The sequence below is a fragment of the Lagenorhynchus albirostris genome, chromosome 19 (genome assembly GCF_949774975.1).
Source record: "Lagenorhynchus albirostris chromosome 19, mLagAlb1.1, whole genome shotgun sequence".
Taxonomy (NCBI): Eukaryota; Metazoa; Chordata; class Mammalia; order Artiodactyla; family Delphinidae; genus Lagenorhynchus; species Lagenorhynchus albirostris.
Genome location: NC_083113.1, coordinates 43,262,617 through 43,283,580, shown reverse-complemented (window position 1 = coordinate 43,283,580; position 20,964 = coordinate 43,262,617). Strand labels below are relative to the sequence as shown.

The window sequence follows — 20,964 nt, the reverse complement described above, 5'->3', positions numbered from 1 at the left end:
CAGAGTTTAGCCAAGCACGTCGTAAGTGCTCAATATGTGACTCAAGGCACGAGAGTTTAGTGACGGCTGGAAATGCATGCACACCTAAGGCCCCCCAATCTCCGTCTCGGAGTGTCGTGTTCCCTTCCGTACGCCTCTTCGCCCTCAGCCAGGCCTCACTTCCCTCCTATACACACCCTAGCAGCGTTTCCGGGCCCGACCACCCTCGCCGCTGCAGCTCCCGGGGGCCGCCCACCACCCGGGCCCCACCTCGTTAAGGAAGCGGGTGACATCGTAGACTCGCCCGTGGATCACCAGCCAAATCTCCTTCGGGGAGTTGCGTTTCGCCACCTCCTCCAATCGGTAATACGTGACGGAGGTCTCGACCCCTCGCCCTTTCCCATCGCTGCCACTTGCTTCCACAGTCTCCATCGGGCCTGAGGTACCTCTTCTCTACCGCTATCCCGGTTTCCGTTGCCAACTTCCTGCAGGTAGACCTCACGCTCAGTCCTCCCCGGCTTCCGTAACCCGGGCCCATAAGGCCAGCGGAGGCTCCTGGCAACAGCCAATTACGCTTCCTAATAGTTCCTGGTTCGTTTTCTTTTCACCAATGAAACGGGGGATTCAATTTCAAATCCCACCCACTCCTCGCCCGATCCTAGGGGCGTAAGCCTGGTTCGAGGTCCAACTTACCAATCAGGACCATCCATCTCCTCCAATCTCACCAATCAGATACCGTGATTTTGGAAAGGCGCCTAAGCGAGACACGTCGTCTGAAAGAGAAGTTTCTTCACTTGTCGTAGGGGCCTGCAGAATTCTGGAAGATGGGGCCGAATCACCATTTTCACGTTTCCCTTCCCTCTGCCGTGGATCCCTCCTGAATCACGCGGAACTCGTTTCCCCGCCCACTTCCGGCGCAGCCTCTGTTCCAGCCCCAGCTTTACATTTTTGCAGCCTCCAGGCTGTGATATGGCAAATCCATTTTTAGGCTCAGTCTCCTCCTCACCAGTAAAATGGGCATGATACACTCTACCCTGTAGAGAAATCTGGCCGATTAAGTGAGAGAGAGTGTATACACATACATGCAGAGCGCTTGGCACATAGTAATCAATACATAAATAACAGGCGGTGGGCCGAGGCCTAGAGAAAGTGATTGGGGGTACGATATGTAGTATCCCAAGTTTGTGCCACTACTAAGAATCTGATTTTGTTGTATGTCAGTTTTATCTTAATAACGATCAGGGCGGAATGTGTGTGGGGGGGAATCTGATTTTTAAGCGAATTCTTCAGTGATCAGGACAATGTACACTGTTTTCGTTTCTCTGTGTTCTAAAATAGTATTCGCCTCAACTGTCGCTGGCTAGAGGTTCCAGCATTTTCGAATTATGAGTTTGGTTTCTATGCAGTGTTGTTAGCTATTTATTTTTAACTGCCATTGCAACGTACAAACTGGTCATGGCGAGATGTCATTTTCATCGTGTCACTCTCCCATACCCATAATCCATCCCCAACCATTTCCCATTCCCTTTAAGTCTTGTGCACCAGCCACTGACCCCTAAACCTACTGGTATAAGCCCACATCTGTGATCATGCCAGGTCCACCCACTTAAGATACCCCCCTTCCTTCCAGTGCCTACTCACCTTTCAAGGTCCTGAAATTCCTTCTTTTTCACAAACTGCTACCATTATGAGCTCCGGTGATTCTATCTCCATATAGTACCTAAGCACATTACTATTTCAGAAATTTCTGAAAGAAACAAAACATTTACATATATATAAATTTAAGTGCTAGCAATAGAGATTTGTAGCAAATACAAAGGGACACAGCTCTGTACACATATATGTGAAATGAACAATTCACACTTAACCCCGGTGTGCGTGAGTCAACTGAGAAGGCTATGTTAAAAATGTAGATTCCTGGGAATTCCCTGTCGGTCCAGTGGTTAGGACCTGGCGCTTTCACTCCGGGGCCCAGGTTCGATCCCTGAACGTGAAGATCCTGCAAGCCACGTGGCACAGCCAAAAAACAAAAAGAAAATGCAGATTCCCTCCTGCCCAGACGTGGAGTCTCTTCCTCACCTTGAATGTTGGCTTGCTTTGTTACTTACTTTCGCCAACAGATTGTGGCAGAAGTGATACTGTGCAAGTTACGTCTAGACTTCAAGAGGCCTTGAATTTCCATCTTAACCATCTTAGAACGCTTCATGATGCTGTGAAGAAGCCTAGGATTAAAGATGTCGCCTACAAATTGGCATTTGCCATCTACCTCTACAAGGATCAAATTATGAAAGTCAGCAGCTGCTGACCTTCAACACCCATTGAAAGGAGTTAGGCTGGAGATCAGGAATGAGGCACTCTGTGCTCTGGGAAAAACTGGCAAAACAGGTCTTCAGATAGATATTTTCAGGAGACAATTTTATGAGCCCAATTCTTGCATCTCCTCAAATCTAGAAAAGCACTAAAATCCTTCATGGTGACCTCTGCTCCTCGTGACTAGCAGTAATCTTCACGAGACTAGCAGAAAACTTCTGCAAAAAATATGTGCTTGATTGCATGTACTCCCCCTTCACCAAAATCACATATATACTGACTTTCCCCACTACCTCTTTTTTTTTTTTTTTTGAGGTACGCGGGCCTCTCACTGTTGTGGCCTCTCCTGTTGTGGAGCACAGACTCCGCGGCCATGGCTCATGGGCCTAGCTGCTCCGCAGCATGTGGGAACTTCCCGGACCGGGGCACGAACCCGTGTCCCCGGCATCGGCAGGGAGACTCTCAACCACTGCGCCACTAGAGAAGCCCTGTATGCCTTTTTTTTTTTCCTTATATCACTAACAAGGACTATTTTACACTAGAATTTCTAGTAGAACACTGAATAAAAATGGTGAAATGAGCAACTCTAGCTTGTTCCCAATCTTAGGAGGAAAGCATTCAGTCTTTCACAATTAAGTATGATGTCTAGATTTTTCAGTAGATACTCTTCATCTGATAGAGGGAAGAATTCTCCTATCTACCTTCTTTCCTGAAGTGTTTTTTTTTTCTCTTTAAATCATAAAAGGAGATTGAAGCCTGTTGAACATTTTTTCTGCATCTATTAGGATGATAATCGTTTGATTTTTCTCCTTTATTCTGTGGCTATGGCGAATTACTTTGAATAGTTTTCCAAAACTTAACCATCTTTGCATTTCTGGGATAAACCTCACTTGGTTACAATGTTAGTCTTTTTTTATATATTGTTAAGTTCAATTTTCTACAATTTTTTTAAGGATCTTTGGGCTTATATTCATGAGGAATGTTGTTCTGCAGTTTTCTTTTTTTTAAAAATAAATTTTATTTTATTTTATTTGTTTATTATTTTTGGCTGCGTTGGGTCTTCGTTGCTGTACGCAGGCTTTCTCTAGTTGCGATGAGCAGGGGCTACTCTTCTTTGGGGTGCGTGGGCTTCTCACTGCGGTGTCTTCTCTTGTTGTGGAGCACGGGCTCTAGGCGCGGGGGCTTCAGTAGTTGTGGCTCACAGGCTCTAGACTGCAGGCTCAGCAGTTGTGGCACACGGGCTTAGTTGCTCCGGGGCATGTGGGATCTTCCCGGACCAGGGCTTTAACCCGTGTTCCCTGCATTGGCAGGCGGATTCTTAACCACTGCACCACTAGGGAAATCCCCAGTTTTCTCTTCTTGACTGTCTTTGATAGTTTTTTTCCAAGCTCTTTGATAAATATTTACTGAGTAACTACAGCTAAGTACTGTGTCTGTATATTAAACAAAACTCAGCACAGTGCCTGCCACAGTGTCCTCAGTAAATGCTGGCTAGTTTGGAGTTATAATTTCTAGGTGCTATAAATGAGACCCAGTTCTCAAGGAAATTTACTCTCTTAAGAGGAAGACGGCATTTACCATATAAAACATTTTAACATTAACATTTTACTCCCATATAAAACATTTCAACATTAACATTTTACTTTCACTGTTTTTACATATGTATTAGAAAATCCTCTCCCCATCGCTGTCCAGCTGTGTGCTCTGAAATTCATCTCAGATAACAGGCTGGTGTGTGAGATGCTGCTCCAGGGTACTCGTTATTTACCTTGCAAGCTCATTTTACTGCTTTTGTATAAATGGTGGAAATGGAACAGGAAACTGTCAAGAAAGACACTGTGCATGCTCCTTGAGAATAGAGCAAGGAACGAGGATTCTGTCCCATTTTTTTGCAGACATCAAACACACTTCCTGGGTTCTCACACTCTTTTTGAGGGGGAAGTTCCCCTTTCCTGTTCCAAGAATAGAATACAATAAGGTAGCCCTCAAATCTGTTCTCGCCCTTCTCAAGGTATTATGTCCCCTGACAACCTATTTTCATCCCCTGCCAGTGGGAAGACAAACTCTTAAAGCCATCACAGTCCAACACTCTCCTCCCCTTCCCAGAGCCAGGCCTGGCCATCCAGTATCAGGGAAGCTTCAGGAAACTGCAAAGTTAAGAGCCCACATTGTCCAAGATGTGGCCTCGGGGAGAGTTACTTGATTCCAAGCATCCTAGTGTTGTTCCAACCCCCCTGGCCAGCCTGACCTCTCTGGCCTGTTGGGCAGCCTCTTCTAGAACTTCCCCCAGAACCATCATATTGAGTTTTATGACTGTGGGGCTCCATCCCCACAGCCCAGCCCAGTTTCTAGAATCAAAAGAAACTGTAGCTGTGCAAAGAGCCATCCATAAGGATGCTTTCTACCCTGGATTTTGGTTCCTGGCTTCAGTACACCCACTTTTCTTCCTTTTAATGTTTTTTGTTTTTAACATGTACTAAATATTCATATGTTTCAAAAACAAAATTTATGTATATCTATATATCTATATATGCACATGTATATGTGTATGTGTGTCCTTACAATGAAATATAATTCAGCAGTAAAAATAGCATGCTAAAACATGGATGTACCTTGAAAGCATCATGCTAAGTGAAAGAAGCCAATCACAATAGACCACATACTGTATGATTTCATTTATGTGAAATTTCAAGAAAAGGCACATCTACAGAGACAAAGTAGATTTAGTGGTTGTACATGGCCGAGGGGGTTGGGAGAAATGGGGAGTGACCACTAATGGGTATGAAGTTTCTTTTTGGGGGGCGGTGACAATGTTCTAAAATTAGACTGCAGTGATGGTTGCACAACCCTGTAACTATGCTAAAAGATACTGAATTGTATGCTTTCAGTAGGTGATTTGCATGGTATGTGAGTTATATCTCAATAAAGCTGTCGAGGAAAAAACAGACAAAGCTTAAGAGTGTTAGAAGTCTAATTCAGTGGTTAGGGGAAGGGCATAAGGAGGGGACTGAAAAACGTAAAAAGGCTACAATACTTCCCAGACGTGGGGCCGACAAAAAACATGGATGTGAAAAGACGTTAACACTTATAAGTTCTTTATCCTGTGACAGGTTCTTTTTGATAAAGATGGTCTAGTTCAGAGACTGGATGATGCCATTGTTTTTACTACAGTCTACTGAGCCAAAGGCCACTTTGAAAAATTGTAATGTTTCCATAAACACAAAGTTTCCTTTAGGCTGGTTTTGCCCTCAGGATGCTTCAGCTGTCTTTGGTCAGTGACCTTTAGTCTGTAGAGGATGAGTAGCAAGGCACAGAAAGCTCCTCCGTGACTGTATTAATCTCTTCGTTGCTGCGCGCGGGCTTTCTCTAGTTGCAGCGAGTGGGGGCTACTCTACATTGCGGTGCGCAGGCTTCTCATTGCGGTGGCTTCTCTTGTTGTGGAGCACGGGCTCTAGGCGCGTGGGCTTCAGTAGTTGTGGCACGCGGGCTCAGTAGTTGTTGTGCATGGGCTTAGTTGCTCGGCGGCATGTGGGATCTTCCCTGACCAGGGCTCGAACCCGTGTCCCCTGCATCAGCAGCTGGATCCTTAACCACTGCACCACCAGGAAAGTCCCTAAATCAGATTTTTAAAGATGTAATTTATATGCACTAATGTACTTTTTATAAACCATCATCCATGTTCATTTAAGTAGACACTTTCTCAGGGGAGTGTCTGCGGGCAGTGAACAATGGTTACAGATTAAGTGATAAATTAATAAATTAAGATAAGGGGTAGTAGAGGGAACAAGTTTTAAATTTAATTTTTTTAAGTCCTTAATACTTCACAAGGCTCAAAACTAAAAAGAAAAAAAAATTAAACATCTCAATAAAAAGTCTCTTGGCCACCTTTTCTATATACTTTCCATTCCCTTCCACTTACCCACCCCAGATAATCACTTAATAATTTTTTGGGTATCCTTCCTGAGTTTCTCTACGCAAATGCAAGTAAATATAAATATTTATACTTAGTTTTACTCACATATATAAAAGGTGCTAAACATCACAGTTCTGCATCTTGCTATTTTTACTTAATGACATCTTAGATATGTTTAGATAATAATACATAAAGTGCCTCCTCATTTATTTTTACAGTTGCATAGTTTCCCATAGTTCAGTATTCATAGTTTGGTATGAATGTATCATAATTTAACTAGTCTCCTACTGATGGAGACTTGGGTTTCCAGTGTTTTGGAATTACAAATAATGCTGTAATTAATAACTTTGATCTTATATCACTGTACACATGTACAAGAAAAAATGGGACTTCTAAGCCAAAAGCACATGCATCCGTACTGTTAGCAACTGCCCCAATTTATATTCTCACTGCCCTTCATAGCAATGGTACAAATTTATATTCCCACTGGCAACGCACATGAGTGCCAGTTTCCTCAGAGCCCCACAGAGTGTGTTATCAAAGTTGCTGGAATATAACAATCAGACATTTTTAAAACTGTATCACACTCTAGGTCTGACTTGCATTTCTCTTATGAGTGAGGTCAAAGAACTTTTTCTATACTTTAGAGTCAGAAATGAATTTATCAACCTTCCATCTAGATCAATCTGAAAAATAATCTTAATGGGCAAGAATCTGTTTTGAGTTGAGATGGTTTGATTTCTACATGCCGAGCACAAGCTTACTTTAGGGGTATTCTCTCTGCCCAACTTCACATTTAGATTTTATCCTTCTAATCTCTGGTTAAGTGTCAACCCCTGGGTGAGGCCTCGGTGAGCCACCACATCCTAAGTGGATACTTGGTCCAACGCATCATTCTGTTTTCTTTCTAGAGAGTTCATGGCTACATGATATTTTTCTTTTCTTTTTTACTCTCAAAATCAACTTTATTGGCATTCTGGAAACTAAGCAAAAGATTATAACAACCAGGTGAATGCTTAATCAAGGAAAAAACAGTTAATTCTCAGTCAGAGAGCTTTGTGGTGTTTTAAATTACCCTGTCCCATCCCCTACTCTTCAGTTTGGCAGAAGCTTTGACAAAAACAGCCCCCATTCCTAGTAGAAGTTCTTAGTCCTGGAGGTAGTAGAAGTGACCTCATTCTTAAAGAATTGTGGTTGTTCATTTCAACCAGTCTGGTGGCTCCCTGAAGGGCCAGATCAAAAGACTTGCCCTCATTTTGCCTAACTCAGAACTCTCCCAAGTCTGAGGCAGCTACCTGGGGGGCATTAATAGATTTAAAGGAAAATATATTAGCCACTGCCTCCCAGGACAAGGAATAATGGTTGGGCAAACAACAGACCAACCAAAAACAATAATATTTAGGTGTAGGTCTCTTTGAGACCCTGATTTTAATTCTTTTGAGTACCTGGAAGTGAAATTGCTAGATCTTATGGTAATTCTATTTTTAATTTTTTGAGGAACTGTATACTGTTTTCCATAGCAGCTGTACCATTTTACATTCCCACCAACAGTGCACAAGGGCTCCAATTTCTCCACATTCTCACCAATACTTATTATTTTTTTATTTTTTCATAGTAGTCATCCTAATTGGGGTGATGAGAAAAGAATTTGGCCTTGCCACTGGCCTGCTCAGGCAGCCCCAAACCCTGAACCTTTATTCTTAAAGCATTTTAACTTCACATTAACTTTGAGCAGTGGACGTGAGACCCACCCCGGTTAAGTTCAGGTTAGGTTTGGGACACTGGGATATTTTCTTTCATCCATAATCATTGGATCTGGGCCTATAAATCAAATAGTTAAGACACAAAACACAAACAAGGTCGTAATTTGTTTCTTCCTGCCCTCTGTTTTTCTTGGCATGGAAAAACTCAAGCTTTTCCTGACTGGGGATGGGTAGTGACACTGGGGGGTGATTCATTAAAAGTGGCCTGAGTAACTGGCCTTTTATTTCTTCTCATTCTTTCCCCTTATTGTCCCAACTAATGTAAGGAAACACATTGAATAAAATAATTCTCCTGCTGATAAAGAACTTTCCCCTGACTCTTTGTTCATTTGCAGCTATATGCTCCCAGAATCAAAATCTTGGAGCTGGGGAGGCCACTGTGGTAGATGTGATGGGTATTTCTTTTTATTTATGTATTTAATTTTTGTCTGCCTGGGGTCTTCATTGATGCGCAAGGGCTTTCTCTAGTTGCGGCGAGTGGGGGCTACTCTTCGTCGCGGTGTGCGGGCTTCTCATTGAGGTGGCTTCTCCTGTTGTGGAGCACGGGCTCTAGGTGCGTGGGCTCAGTAGTTGTGGCACTCAGGCTCCATAGTTGTGGCTCGCGGGCTCTAGAGCGCAGGCTCAGCAGTTGTGGCGCACGGGCTTAGTTGCTCTGCGGCATGGGATCTTCGCAGGCCAGGGCTCGAACCCGTGTCCCCTGCGTTGGCAGGTGGATTCTTAACTACTGCACCACCAGGGAAGCCCCTTGATGGGTATTTCTGATAGAGAAGGAAGGTCAAGAACGCTGGCTTATGGAAGCCACCTTTTTCACTCCCTTTTCTCAACAGTTATCTATTATGTTAGGAAATTGTTTCTGTCCCCTGTGATTCTGGCCACACAAGCAGGAGTTGGGTGTGGCTATGGGTAGTCACAGTTCCCTGTCTCTAAAATGGGTCTCAAGACACCAGTACTTTCCTCTCAAGTAAGTGCCATTAATGTCAACCATTCCTAAGGCCAGGAGAGACAAAAGGAAGTGGTAACAATAAAAAATATTCACTTTATAGTACACATAGATCATAAGAGTAAGAGAAATAGCATAATATACCATTTTCATCTTTTATACTACATGCCGCTATTTTATTTAAAATATTTCTATAAATTTTTAAAGAAATAAAGAGTACATTTAAAATTATGTAGAGAGAGAAGGCTGGACAATAATAGACTAAAAAGCTAATAGCTATCTCAGGGTTGAGGGTTTCGAATTGATTTTAGTTTTCATGTTTATAATTTTCTGTATCTTTTCAGTTCTTCTCACAGATTGTGTATCACTTTTGTAATCAAAAAGAAATTATACTATAGTGTTATTTTATTTAAGTTGATTTGTGTGGCTCCTACACCTCTGTGGAAGTGGAACAATTTATTTTCAAAGAGGTGGGCATAGAAGGAGACAAGTGGGACGGAAGAGGTAAGGGACAGATATGACTATGCTCAGGGTCAGGGTGAGGCTGTGGAAAAATACCAGTGATGCCACACCCTCAGCATGGTTCTGGTCAAGGCCACCCCTGAATCACCCCACCACTGGCTTTATTTTTTGCCCCCTCCAAGTGAAATAATCCCAGTTTCTCTCACCTATTGTGGTAACCCTAGCTTCCTTGCCTTTGATCATTTTTGTGGCCTCCCTCTGAGCCTGCTCCCAGCACTCCACTATCTCTGTGGATTCCCAAAGAGACAAGCACCTCCTGTGGGGACCAGCCAGGAAGGGGAGAGTGAGAGGATGAATCTGTGGGTGCCTGATACCCTAAGTGGATGGTTCTTGTTGACTTTTGAGAAGGGGCTCAATAAATAGCATGCCTCCTCCCTACTCAGGCTCTGAATCAATTGGCAGTCTGAGTGGTCAGGAGATGAATTATCTTCTGATAAGGCTATACATCGCAGAATGTAGCTGAGCATGTGAGCCCAACAGGCTTCTCTGAATCCTAGTTCAACAGACTTTCCCACAGTCCCAGGCAACAGTGGACCAGGGTGCCCTCCCCATGTGGAGGAAGAGAACTTGTGTTCCTTCCCAGCATCTCAATCCTAAGTGACCAGGAAGAGGAAGACACTGGGAGACTCATGCCCAGTTTCTCCTAACGCTCTCCTTCCCCTAAGTGCAGGAGAGGGAAGGCATGAAGAGGAGCCTGGGGCATGATGACCCTCTACAGGAAGGAAATATTTGGAGTGAGGGAAAAGCATTTTCCTCTCCCGAAGTTCTTACTATTTCTTGGATTATAGAACATTTTGAGGATAGGAAGCAAGTTATAAACCACCGCCTCAGAAAAGTGCATATAAGTGCTGGGCTTTGGTATTAATGATTTATATCTGCCTGCCTTTCCCTTTCTTCTGGTCTCTGTGCCCCATCTTCCCTGCGAGGAATTGTTTCTATTCTAGTGTATGTGAAGCTAGTGGGGCTGCCAATCAGATGCTCTGCCTCCCCTCCTTACAGATGGGGCATGTGATCCAATCTGTCCAGTGAGAGAAGCTCATTTCCCTGGCCCTGTTGTTTTAGGAATGGGCACTTGATTGAAGGCAGCCAATCAGGGAACAGGACTAAGGGCAGGAAGACTGCTTCTTTATATGAATACTGAACTGGAGAAAAAGTAAAGCTTGGAGCTCTCCACAGCTGTTTTGTCTGCCAAGTGGCAAGACTCTAAAAAATGGAGCCCAACAAAGCAGAAAGATGCCCTGGGGATGTTTTTGACCCTTTGATGTAGTCAGAAACGAAATCTAGTCTTGTGGTTACATGAGCCACTAAATTTGCCCTTTCTTGGCTCAAGCTAGTGTCAGGCAGATGTCTGTTCCTTGCAATGTATGTGCACACATAGAACTTGGCCTCCACTTTCCAGGGGTGCTTAGGCTATGAAGCCCAAACATCCATTGGATGTTCAGAGCCCCTTCTGTTAGTGGTGCCCTTTATAAATTTGAAAATTGATCAAGTATTATTCTAAAAGATTCAGATAGCTCTGGCTACTGCACTTTGGGCACCAATACTTGTTTCTTCATGTTGATGCCACTTCTGCTTGCCAGCAACTTGGAAACCATACTAAAAGCACAGGCTGGAGGGCCTATAGCTTGAGAGAAGACAAACAATATGGGTGTGTTGGAATGCAGAAAATGCTAGGAGCAAGTGACTGATCCTCTTTTCCTTTATATGTAACGGATGAGAGTTGGAGGTAGAAAGAAGAGAAAGACAATCCCACTCAACCCAAAGAGGATGTGTGGGCAAGTTAACATGCAAAATGGCGATAGAAGATTGATGCAGGGTGGTGTAGAAAAAGCTATGGAAGAACAACAGCTCACTTTTTTTTTTTAATTGGTTAATGGTTTGGGGTTTTTTTTGGAAATTTATTTATTTTAATTTTTGGCTGCATTGGGTCTTTGTTGCTGCGTGTGGGCTTTCTCTAGTTGCAGCGAGCGGGGGGCTACTCTTCCTTGCGGTGCGTGGGCTTCTCATTGTGGTGGCTTCTCTTGTTGTGGAGCGTGGGCCCTAGGCGCACAGTCTCAGTAGTTGTGGCACGCAGGCTCAGTAGTTGCGGCTTGCGGGCTCTTGAGCACAGGCTCAGTAGTTGTGGCACACGGGCTTAGCTGCTCCTCGGCATGCGAGATCTTCCCGGACCAGGGCTCGAACCCGTGTCCCCTGCATTGGCAGGCAGATTCTTAACCACTGCGCCACAGGGAAGCCCAACAGCTCACATTTTATTTTTTTATATATTTTTAAAATTTTATTTATTTATTTATTTTTGGCTGTGTTGGGCCTTCATTGCTGCATGAGGGCTTTCTCTGGTTGCTGCGAGCCAGGGCTACTCTTTGTGGTGGTGTGCGGGCTTCTCACTGCGGTGGCTTCTCTTGTTGCGGAGCACAGGCTCTAGGTGTGCAGGCTTCAGTAGTTGTGGCGCGCGGGCTTCAGTAGTTGTGGCATGCGGGCTCAGTAGTTGTGGCTCGCGGGCTCAGTAGTTGTGGCTCATGGGCTCTAGAGCGCAGGCTCAGTAGTGGCGCATGGGCTTAGTTGCTCTGTGGCATGTGGGATCTTCCCGGACCAGGGCTCGAACCCGTGTCCCCTGCATTGGCAGGCGGATTCTTAACCACTGCGCCACCAGGGAAGTCCTCACACTTTATTAAGCATTTACTCTAGGCTAGACATTAAACACTTCACATGCATTTTAACAATTCTAGGTGGTGGGTACTACTGTTATTCCTACTCTACACAAGGTAAAACTGAGATGAGAGGGTTAGGGGTTGTAAGAGCATTCCACAGCCCCTAGAGGCAGGATTCCACATCAGGGTCATGGGAATCCTGCACTTCCTAACCACCATGTTCCCTCTCTAGTTAAAGACCCAAGTTAGAACCTAGCTTCTGTCACTTGCTCGTTGAGTGACCTTGGACAAATCAGCCTCTCTCAGCTTGTTGCCTCACCTGGAAAATTCAGGTATTATACCAGGTAACTTTTTTCTTAAAACTCTTTCAACTCAAAAATTCAAAAAAAAAATTCAAAAATTGCAAAAACTTTTAAAACACCCCAACTCCCCAATCTAGGATTTATATTCTTGGCCTGAGCTTTGCCCCTAAAGACTGTATAGATTGGTTTTTCCCATGGATTTAGGATCAAAGGGCTCCTTTGGGTTATGTGTTCCTTTGAAATGGATTCAAAGGCATGCGTTTTCAAAGTGAAGGGGAAACTGGAAAGCCTTCATCCTTGCTGAGTGAATCAGCATCCCAGAGCACAGGTGACAAGTCCTGACCTACCCCTTCACTGTCTGATAAACCCACAGGTCACGGCTCTGAACTCAACCCCACTTTTCCTTCTTCCTGCCCCCTTTATGGGCTTTCTGATAAGGTGCCCCAAGTCAGCTGTGACAGTGTTTTCTCTCTCTGCAAACAGTCCCCAGGGCGTGCACTCTGCCTGCAAGCTCCCCAGCTGCTTCCAGCTCTCTCAGCCCAGAGCCCTTTAATTGCTGCATTCCAACAAATTAGCCATGTGACAGAAGATTATTTTTAACTTCAATAGAGCAGCTCCCTCTCTTTTAATATATCATGCTTGGCCCACATTCCCTCGGTGAAAAGGGCACCACCGGCTACTTCTGAGAACTTTTAATTACTCCAATTGTTTGCAAAACCCTTAGAAGATTAAATTTTTTTTTTCTTTCTCCTTTCCCAGTTTCCCCATTTGCTATTTAATGAAAGCTGAGGCTGAGTCCAACTTGGGGATTTACCAGCTTTAATGGGTCTCCCCAAATCCTCTCTAGCTGCCCCCATTCTCTGCAAGATAATTTTTTTAAAGTGCAAACCCGCTGGGGGATGAAGGGAGGGCAAGTTCCAGAGTAACAATCCCACATAGAGCCCCAGAAGGTGGCAGGACGAAGGTGGCAGGACAGAGGTGGCTGGTGGCGTCAGGAAGACTGAGCACTAAACATCTCTTAGGTTTTGGGACCCTCCAAGAGGATCCTGATGATCGAGCCCGACACTGAATCTGAGCCTTTCACCTTCAAGTAAACCACACAGAACAATGAGCATCTCATGGACCACCATGTGGACCAAAGGCCCTTCTCCAGTTTTTCTGAATTTCCTAAACCCCAGATACTTCTTTAATCTCATGAGGCCAAGTGGGCAGTGTGGCCAAAAATGATTGAGGTTGTATCACCCCCCATCACCTGGAAAGGTACAGATAGACTTGTATTTAAGTTTGACTCCCGCAAAATTGAGAAACGTGCATTTTCTTATACCTGAGTTTTGCAAAATAATTCATACAGGTTATAACAGTATGCGTATCATTCCAGCCATTTTCTCTGTTATCCCCATCCGTTATCCACGGTTTTGCTTTCCACCGTTTCAGTTACCCGCAGTCAACCAAGGTCCGAAAATATTACATGGAAAATTCCAGAAATAAGGAATTTATACATTTTAAATTGTGCACAATTCTGAGTAGCTTAATGAAATCTCATGCCATCCTGCTCCACCCTGCCAGGGTCGTGAATTATCCACTGTCTATATGCTACCTCGTTAGTCGCTTAGTAGCCGACCCTGGTTTTCAGATTGACTGTCATCGTATTGCAGTGTTCGAGTAACCCTTATTTTACATAAAATCGAATGTCAACATTTTAGTGCAGGTCAGTGAATCTCGAAAATAGCAAACACTCGTGTAACCTACCACCCAAATCAAGATATAAGTGTTTGCATCTCTTCGGAAATTTGCCTAGTACCCCTTTCCAGTCAGTGGCCCCGCAACCCTGGGCAGCCGCTGTTCTGATTTCTGTCACCTAGATTTGTCTTGTTTGATTTTGGAATCACACAGGGTGTACGTCTGTCTTTCTATGTTGTGTTTTTGAGATGCATCTGTTGTTCCAACAGTGCCAACCTGGGTGGTGGTTTTCTGTTGGATTTTCAGGAATAAGTGGAAGTGGTAAATTCAGGCCTAACCAGAGCAATTTCACTAATGATAGATTTCCTTAGAACAGGCTTACATCGACTGCCATGCACCACAGTACCACAGTAACGCTATTTAGACATGGCAAGGTGCTTTTGATTAAAAAGAAGTCGGCAAAATGTACCTCGCAGCTCGCCCTTTGACCTAGCTCTTCTGCATTTAAGAGTTTCTCTTACAGATAGATATACTCACACATGTGTGACATGATGTTTGTACAAGGACATGAATGTCAGGACTATTTTTCAGAGCCAAGGATTAGAAACAAACTAGTGTCCATCAGTAGGAATCTGATTCAATAAATCATAATGAATCCAGACAATGGAACACTATCCAGTCATGAAAATAAGTAAGGAGGTTCCCTATGCACTGAAATGAGATGATCTCCTAAGGGAAAAAAAGCAAGAAGTGGAACAGTGTGTGTTCATTCACTTATTCAATAAATATTTATGGAGAAACTATCAATACAATATTCCAGGCACCACTCTACACGCTGAGGATATAACATTATACCACATAAAATCCCTCCCCTCGTGCAGCATCCATTCTAGTGGCAAGAGTAGAAGGAATAAAAACAAATGAAAATTATATTTGTATGGTGTGTTATCGTTAATATAAAATAAAAGAATAAAAGGGGAAGAAAACATAAATATGTTCTTTTATTTTATTTTTTTGGCTGTGCCTCAAGGCTTGGGGGATCTTAGTTCCTCGACCAGGGATTGAACCTGAGCCCTGGCAGTGAGAGCGCCGAGTCCTAACCACTGGACCGCCAGGGGATTCCCAGTGTGTTCTTTTAAACATGCATAAAGTCTCTACTTTGGAGAAGATACTCCAGAAACTGGTAGCACTGGGGAAGGGAACTGGGAAGCTGGGGGACATGGACAGAGGAACAAATGTCACTTTATGTTCTTTGTATCTTCTGAAGTTTAAAATTTTGAATATGTTACCTAGCCCAGAATTAATGGGTTAGGTATTAATAATAATAATTATTATTAATATAACCCATAATTATAACCCAGGATATAATTACATTTTTTTTTAAGTTGGAAGAAGTATTTGGCAGTATTTCCAAGCACCTGGGCCCTCAAGTTGTGGGAAATGCCCTACTGTTTTTTAATCAGGTCAGGAGGAAAGGGCTAGCTCCTATCTGTCACTCACTGCAGTCATGAACCAAAGTCATAGCATCACTCTGGGAAGATTAAAGAGGCACCAGGAGGACAGAAGGAAATAAAATCAATCTTGAGAATTTATAAAAGGCTTAAGCAGCTCTTTCCTAAATTTGAATTAATGTCAAGAGAGAATCATCTCAGGAAATGCGAGTTCCTCTCGTCAAACTTTTTGGGACCATCCCATTTGGGAATGAATTGCATAGAGCCAAGTTCTTTCACAGGGAACATCTATGTGTAGGGAAGTGGAGGGATGGGGAGAATAATAAAAAGACCACCTGACACTGAACTTGGACACCTCTTATCTTTTTTCTCAGCTTCCCTTGGGTTGTATGGGAAGGAAGGTCTATAAAACACTTATGGTTTATCGTTTGGGTTTATTCATATAACATGTGAAAGTCGCTATATGGAAGAGAAGCCTGATTGAAATCTGTACTCTTTGTGAATGTTTGTGTTCCAGAAGCTTCCCAGAGTTGTTGGATGATGGCTCTATGATTACTGTCTCCTTGTGGCCTCTAGTCAACCAAAATGGAAAAAAAAAGTTTGGCTTTGAATAACAGGTCTATAATTATTTATCTTATCTCACAATAAATTATCCCTTTTAAAATCCTACCATTATTTTTCTTATATTATTATTAACTTTTAATTACTAGTTAATATAGGAATATATTCTTTTTTTTTGAAAAAAATTAGAGTGTTGCAGATAAAGTTTTGGTTGTCTTTAATCATTTCTTACAACCCTAATTTAATTGGTCTGGAGTGTGGCTGGCAAGTAGTTTCTTTCTTATAGTGATTCTAATACACAACAAAATATGAGAACCACTTGTCTAACTGACACAGGACCCCAATATTTTTGGAACTCAATACCTAGATGTTATGGGAAATATATATATGAATTTTTTTTTTTTTTTGGTACGCGGGCCTCTCACCGTTGTGGCCTCTCCCATTGCGCAGCACAGGCTCTGGATGCGCAGGCTCAGAGGCCATGGCTCACGGGCCCAGCCGCTCCGCGGCATGTGGGATCTTCCCGGACCGGGGCATGAACCCATGTCCCCTGCATCGGCAGGCGGACTCTCAACCACTGCGCCACCAGGGAAGCCCTGTATATGTATTTTTAATACAATAAATGGTTTTCTTTCTCTAAGTGAAAGGTGAGATTTGCCTTTCAAGACAGATTGCATTTTAGCAAAAGCACTTCCATAAACATTTGGGTTTTGCAAATAAAAAGCCAATTTGCAATCCTGGAATGGAGTTTGGGGACAATGAGACCCTAAACTTGTGTCAAAGTTGTCATTGTTGCGGGCATGTTGAACCTCTGTAGATTATCAAGATGTGGCCTGAGAGTGGGGATTGAGGAAGAACTGATGAAGAAGTTTCTTGGCTAGAGACAGAGAAGGCTGTCAAGACCCTTCTGGAAGGTAAGGCTGAGACACTCGAGGACTATGCTGTCCAACACAGTAGCTACCAACTTCATGTGTTATTTATTTTTTAATATAAGTGAATTAAAATTAAATCAAATTAAAAATGCAGTTCCTCAGTCATAGTAGCCACACTTCAAGGGCTCAATAACCACATATAACCAGTGGCTACCATATTGGGTGCAAACATAGAACATTTCCATCATCAAAGAAAGCTCTTTGGGACAGTGCTACTGTAGAAATCATTTTACACGGTCTTATACAGTTGCTAGTTTAAAATTTCCTTCCTGGGGCTTCCCTGGCAGCGCAGTGGTTGAGAATCTGCCTGTCAATGCAGGGGACACAGGTTTGATCCCTGGTCCAGGAAGATCCCACATGCCGCGGAGCAACTAAGCCCGTGCGCCACAACTACTGAGCTTGTGCTCTAGAGCCCGTGAGCCACAACTACTGAGCCTGTGTGCTGCAACTACTGAAGCCTGCGTGCCTAGAGCCCGTGCTCCACAATGAGAAGCCACCACAATGAGAATCCCGCGCACTGCAACAAAGAGTAGCCGCCGCTCGCCACAACTAGAGAAAGCCGGCGCGCAGTAGCGAAGACCCAACACGGCCAAATATAAATAGATAAAATAAATAAATTTATTAAAAAATAAAATAAAAAAAATTTCCTCCCTGAAATGTAATTTACCAAGACTTCAACACAGTATTTAAATAATAGTAACAGCTAACATTTATTGAGCACCTACATAACGGTCAGTTTTCTTGGTCGCAGACAACAGGTTCCACTCTTGCTAATTTAAGCACAAAGGGATTTATTAAAGGGTATGGCTAGCTCACAGAATCAGTAAGAAAGTTAAGAAATAGACTCTAGGCTAAACATCCAGGAATGACTCCTAAAATTATACTGCAGAACTCATTGACAAACAAGCCACAGCCTCTGTCATCATCCAGAAGCTTCAGAACTGCTAAGCTGCCACCACAGCTGATGTTTCTAGGATCACATTGCCTTTGCCATGATCGGCCTCAGCAAAACGGATGCTTCACACCTGCCTGTCCCTCCACGTAGCTCATAGCTCTAAAGTCTCACACAAATGGAATCTAAGTCATAAACAGAACCAGAGCCGCAAGGGAGTTTGAGAAATGTTGTCATGTTTATCTCTCCAGCCTCTGCAGTTCAGGAAGTGAGCTAGGACGGGGCTGGAATGGATTTGGAGCAAACCAGTCAGTCTAAAGTATCTGCCATGACCTGTTGCATGCCAAGTCCCGTGAACATGCCCGATCGCATTTCTTTCTTACAAGAATTCAGGGAAGAAGGGCCTATAAATCAACCCTCCTTGACAGAGGACACTACAGGAAATGGTGGGGCATACGTATGGTCTTAATTGTGCTTGGGGAAGTTAGAAGAGGGCCCTCTGTCCACTCTGGGAGAGAAGGAAAGTGGAGCAGGGAGGGGACAGCTGCCTGGAGAAGCCAGGATGGAAGACGACTTCACAGGAGAATAAAGCAGCAGTCCCAAGGTGACAAAGGACAGCCAGAATGAATCTGAGAACTCACGAGTGGTGCTGCTGTACAAATTCATGCCAGATTCCGGAGGCCCTGCCCTCTCCACAAATCCATGCTGCCTCTGGTGGAAAGAACCAGAACTTACACACACAACAAAGACACAAGAACACTTGCCTGGCTACATCCTAACAACCCCAGTTGCACCTGTGGCACGGAACAGGACTGCAAAAGTAAAGAACTCAGCAGGAAAGGCTTCCAGAAGGAGGTGAGTTTTTTAGTGGGTTTGAGAGGAGAGGTGTTAGCATATGCATGGCTGTCAAGAGGCAGAGGGTTTCAGATGAAAGAACTCATCTGTCCTCATGCCAAGACTCATGCCAAGGCTGAAAGGGGCAGCCACTGTAGCATATCAAAGCAGTGTCCTTGACTCAGGATGAAGGAGGTGAGTCAGTGTTTGGGAGAAAACAGTAAATAAATGGGCTGGGAAGGGAACTGACTGCAGGATAAAATCATGTGAAACCCTTCCTATGATTATAATTATATTCAAATATTAGTAAAGTATGTATCAAAAATCAATTTGGAACAGAATGAAAATCTCGGGAGTGGGTCCTAGACGTCTTATAACAACCACTCGGGGATGATTCTCCCGATTTGCCTGTCCTGAGGGCTGTTCCCAGTCTCAGCTCTCCTCCCCTGTGATGTAGCTCAAGCTTTTGGTGTATGGGGGCTGGGGCCCCTTTGCCACATCATTCCTTCCTGGAGACATCCTAGTAGGATCAAAAGGTACCTAAGCCAGGGAAAACAATAAATCTCAAGGAAATGGGACTCCTGGAGCTGGGAAATTCAGAAGAATTTGAGAAAGGGGCATCAACACCCCAGAAACATGGTGGCATGCATGATTCTTATTTTGCTTAAGCTTTATCAAACAATATATTTTAACAAGTCTTTCCATCTGCCAGGTTCAATGTTAAGCAATTTAATAATACATTATAAATCAATAAATTCTTTTTCAGTTAAAAAAAATAATAATACATTACATCATTTAACCTTCAGAGCAATTACCTAGACTAAAGGCTATCCCCATATTACAGATGAGAAAAATGAGGCTTAGAGGTCCCACAGCTAAGAACTGGACTCCACAGCCCACTGATTTAACCATCCTGCTTTGCTGCCTTGATTTCTTCTTCCTTATTTGTGTTTTCCTATTATTTTTCACATGTTATGTTTGTATACTTGTCAGCTCCAAAAACTAGAAGTTTCTTAAAGTGCAATGATCAAGTCTAATTCATCTTCTGACACCCTTACCCCCAGCACCTGATGGAGACTAGCAAGCACATAGTAAGTGCTTAATATACGTGAGCTAGACAGAGCTTTGTGACACAATAATCATTCACCTTGTATACTTAAACCCAACAATTCTTGCAGATATTCAGTTTCCAGCTAGCAAGTAGACAAAGTGGATCCTTTCATTGATATAGGACCATGGTCAAGTGTGAGGGTCTTGGAACCCAATAGTCACAGGTTTGAATCCTGCCTCAGCCACTTCTTAGGGGTGTCATCTTAGGCAAATGTTAAAAGAAAAATTAAATAAATGTTACAATTTATTAAGGGCTATCCATTAAAAAAAGCACTGCTGTTGGGGCATGAAAAATAGCTGAGAAAGTTTATGATTCAGATGCTTAAATATATATATTAAATATGTATTTTACAAAAGTGGTAGATGCGTTGTTTCCCAGAAGAGTTCAGTGTCTTGTTAGCAGGCCTGCTGACCCTCTCAGGCCCCTCCTATTGAGAAAGACTCAGCAGCAAGAACAGGGACTAGTGGTTAAATGTTAACTTGTGTTTATTTCTCTACAACTGCCTGCTGTTTAATTTGGCCAACCCAGTGAAGATTCTTTCGTAAGCCTGTGTGTAATTTCTAAACACCAGACCTTCGACCTTTACATACATGCTAAACATTTATAGAGTGGGAGAGTTCTCCTTTTTCTCCATCAGTGGAGTGAATAAATACCAACATCCTCCCCTCCCCCCCAAAAAAGTATTCTTTGATCTACACTACAGATAAACCGGTAATAATTCATCCTGATCAGCTAAGGGCTGTAAAGCAGATTCTTTGACAAGCCAATTAATTTCAGAGGGTACTGGGGCTTGTTTCTTCCTGATGCTGATTTAGATTCTTAAAGTCATAGAACTTTAGAGCTGGAAAGAGATCTTTTAAATTAGCTCGTCAAACTGTCCGATTTTAACAGACAGTTAAAATCTGTTAAAACCAGATGAGAAAACTGTGAGCTGCAGAGAGGGAAAAGGCAGTGTAGACGCATGTACAGATGTTAAAGAAGAAAGAGCCATATAGGAATTGCTTTGTCACAACAATTTCTACAGCATTTTAAGTTTTCTGTGGTATCGCTTTTTGTTTTCCTTTATAATCTGGTGATGCAAGTATAGTGTTTGAGCCTGGAATTACAAATCCGTGGACACTGATGC

General features: G+C 43.2%; 1 protein-coding gene across 1 annotated transcript in view; it reads right to left on the bottom strand.

The window, feature by feature from the left end:
* LOC132509635 (cytochrome b5 type B) overlaps window positions 1-514 on the bottom strand; it is a 32,536-nt gene extending 32,022 nt beyond the window's left edge. Inside the window, exon 1 of the mRNA XM_060130891.1 lies at window positions 250-514. Coding sequence (XP_059986874.1) covers window positions 250-411 — 162 coding nt within the window. The 5' untranslated portion in view covers window positions 412-514. The remainder of the gene's footprint in view (window positions 1-249) is intronic.
* Between the last annotated feature and the right edge of the window lie 20,450 nt (window positions 515-20,964).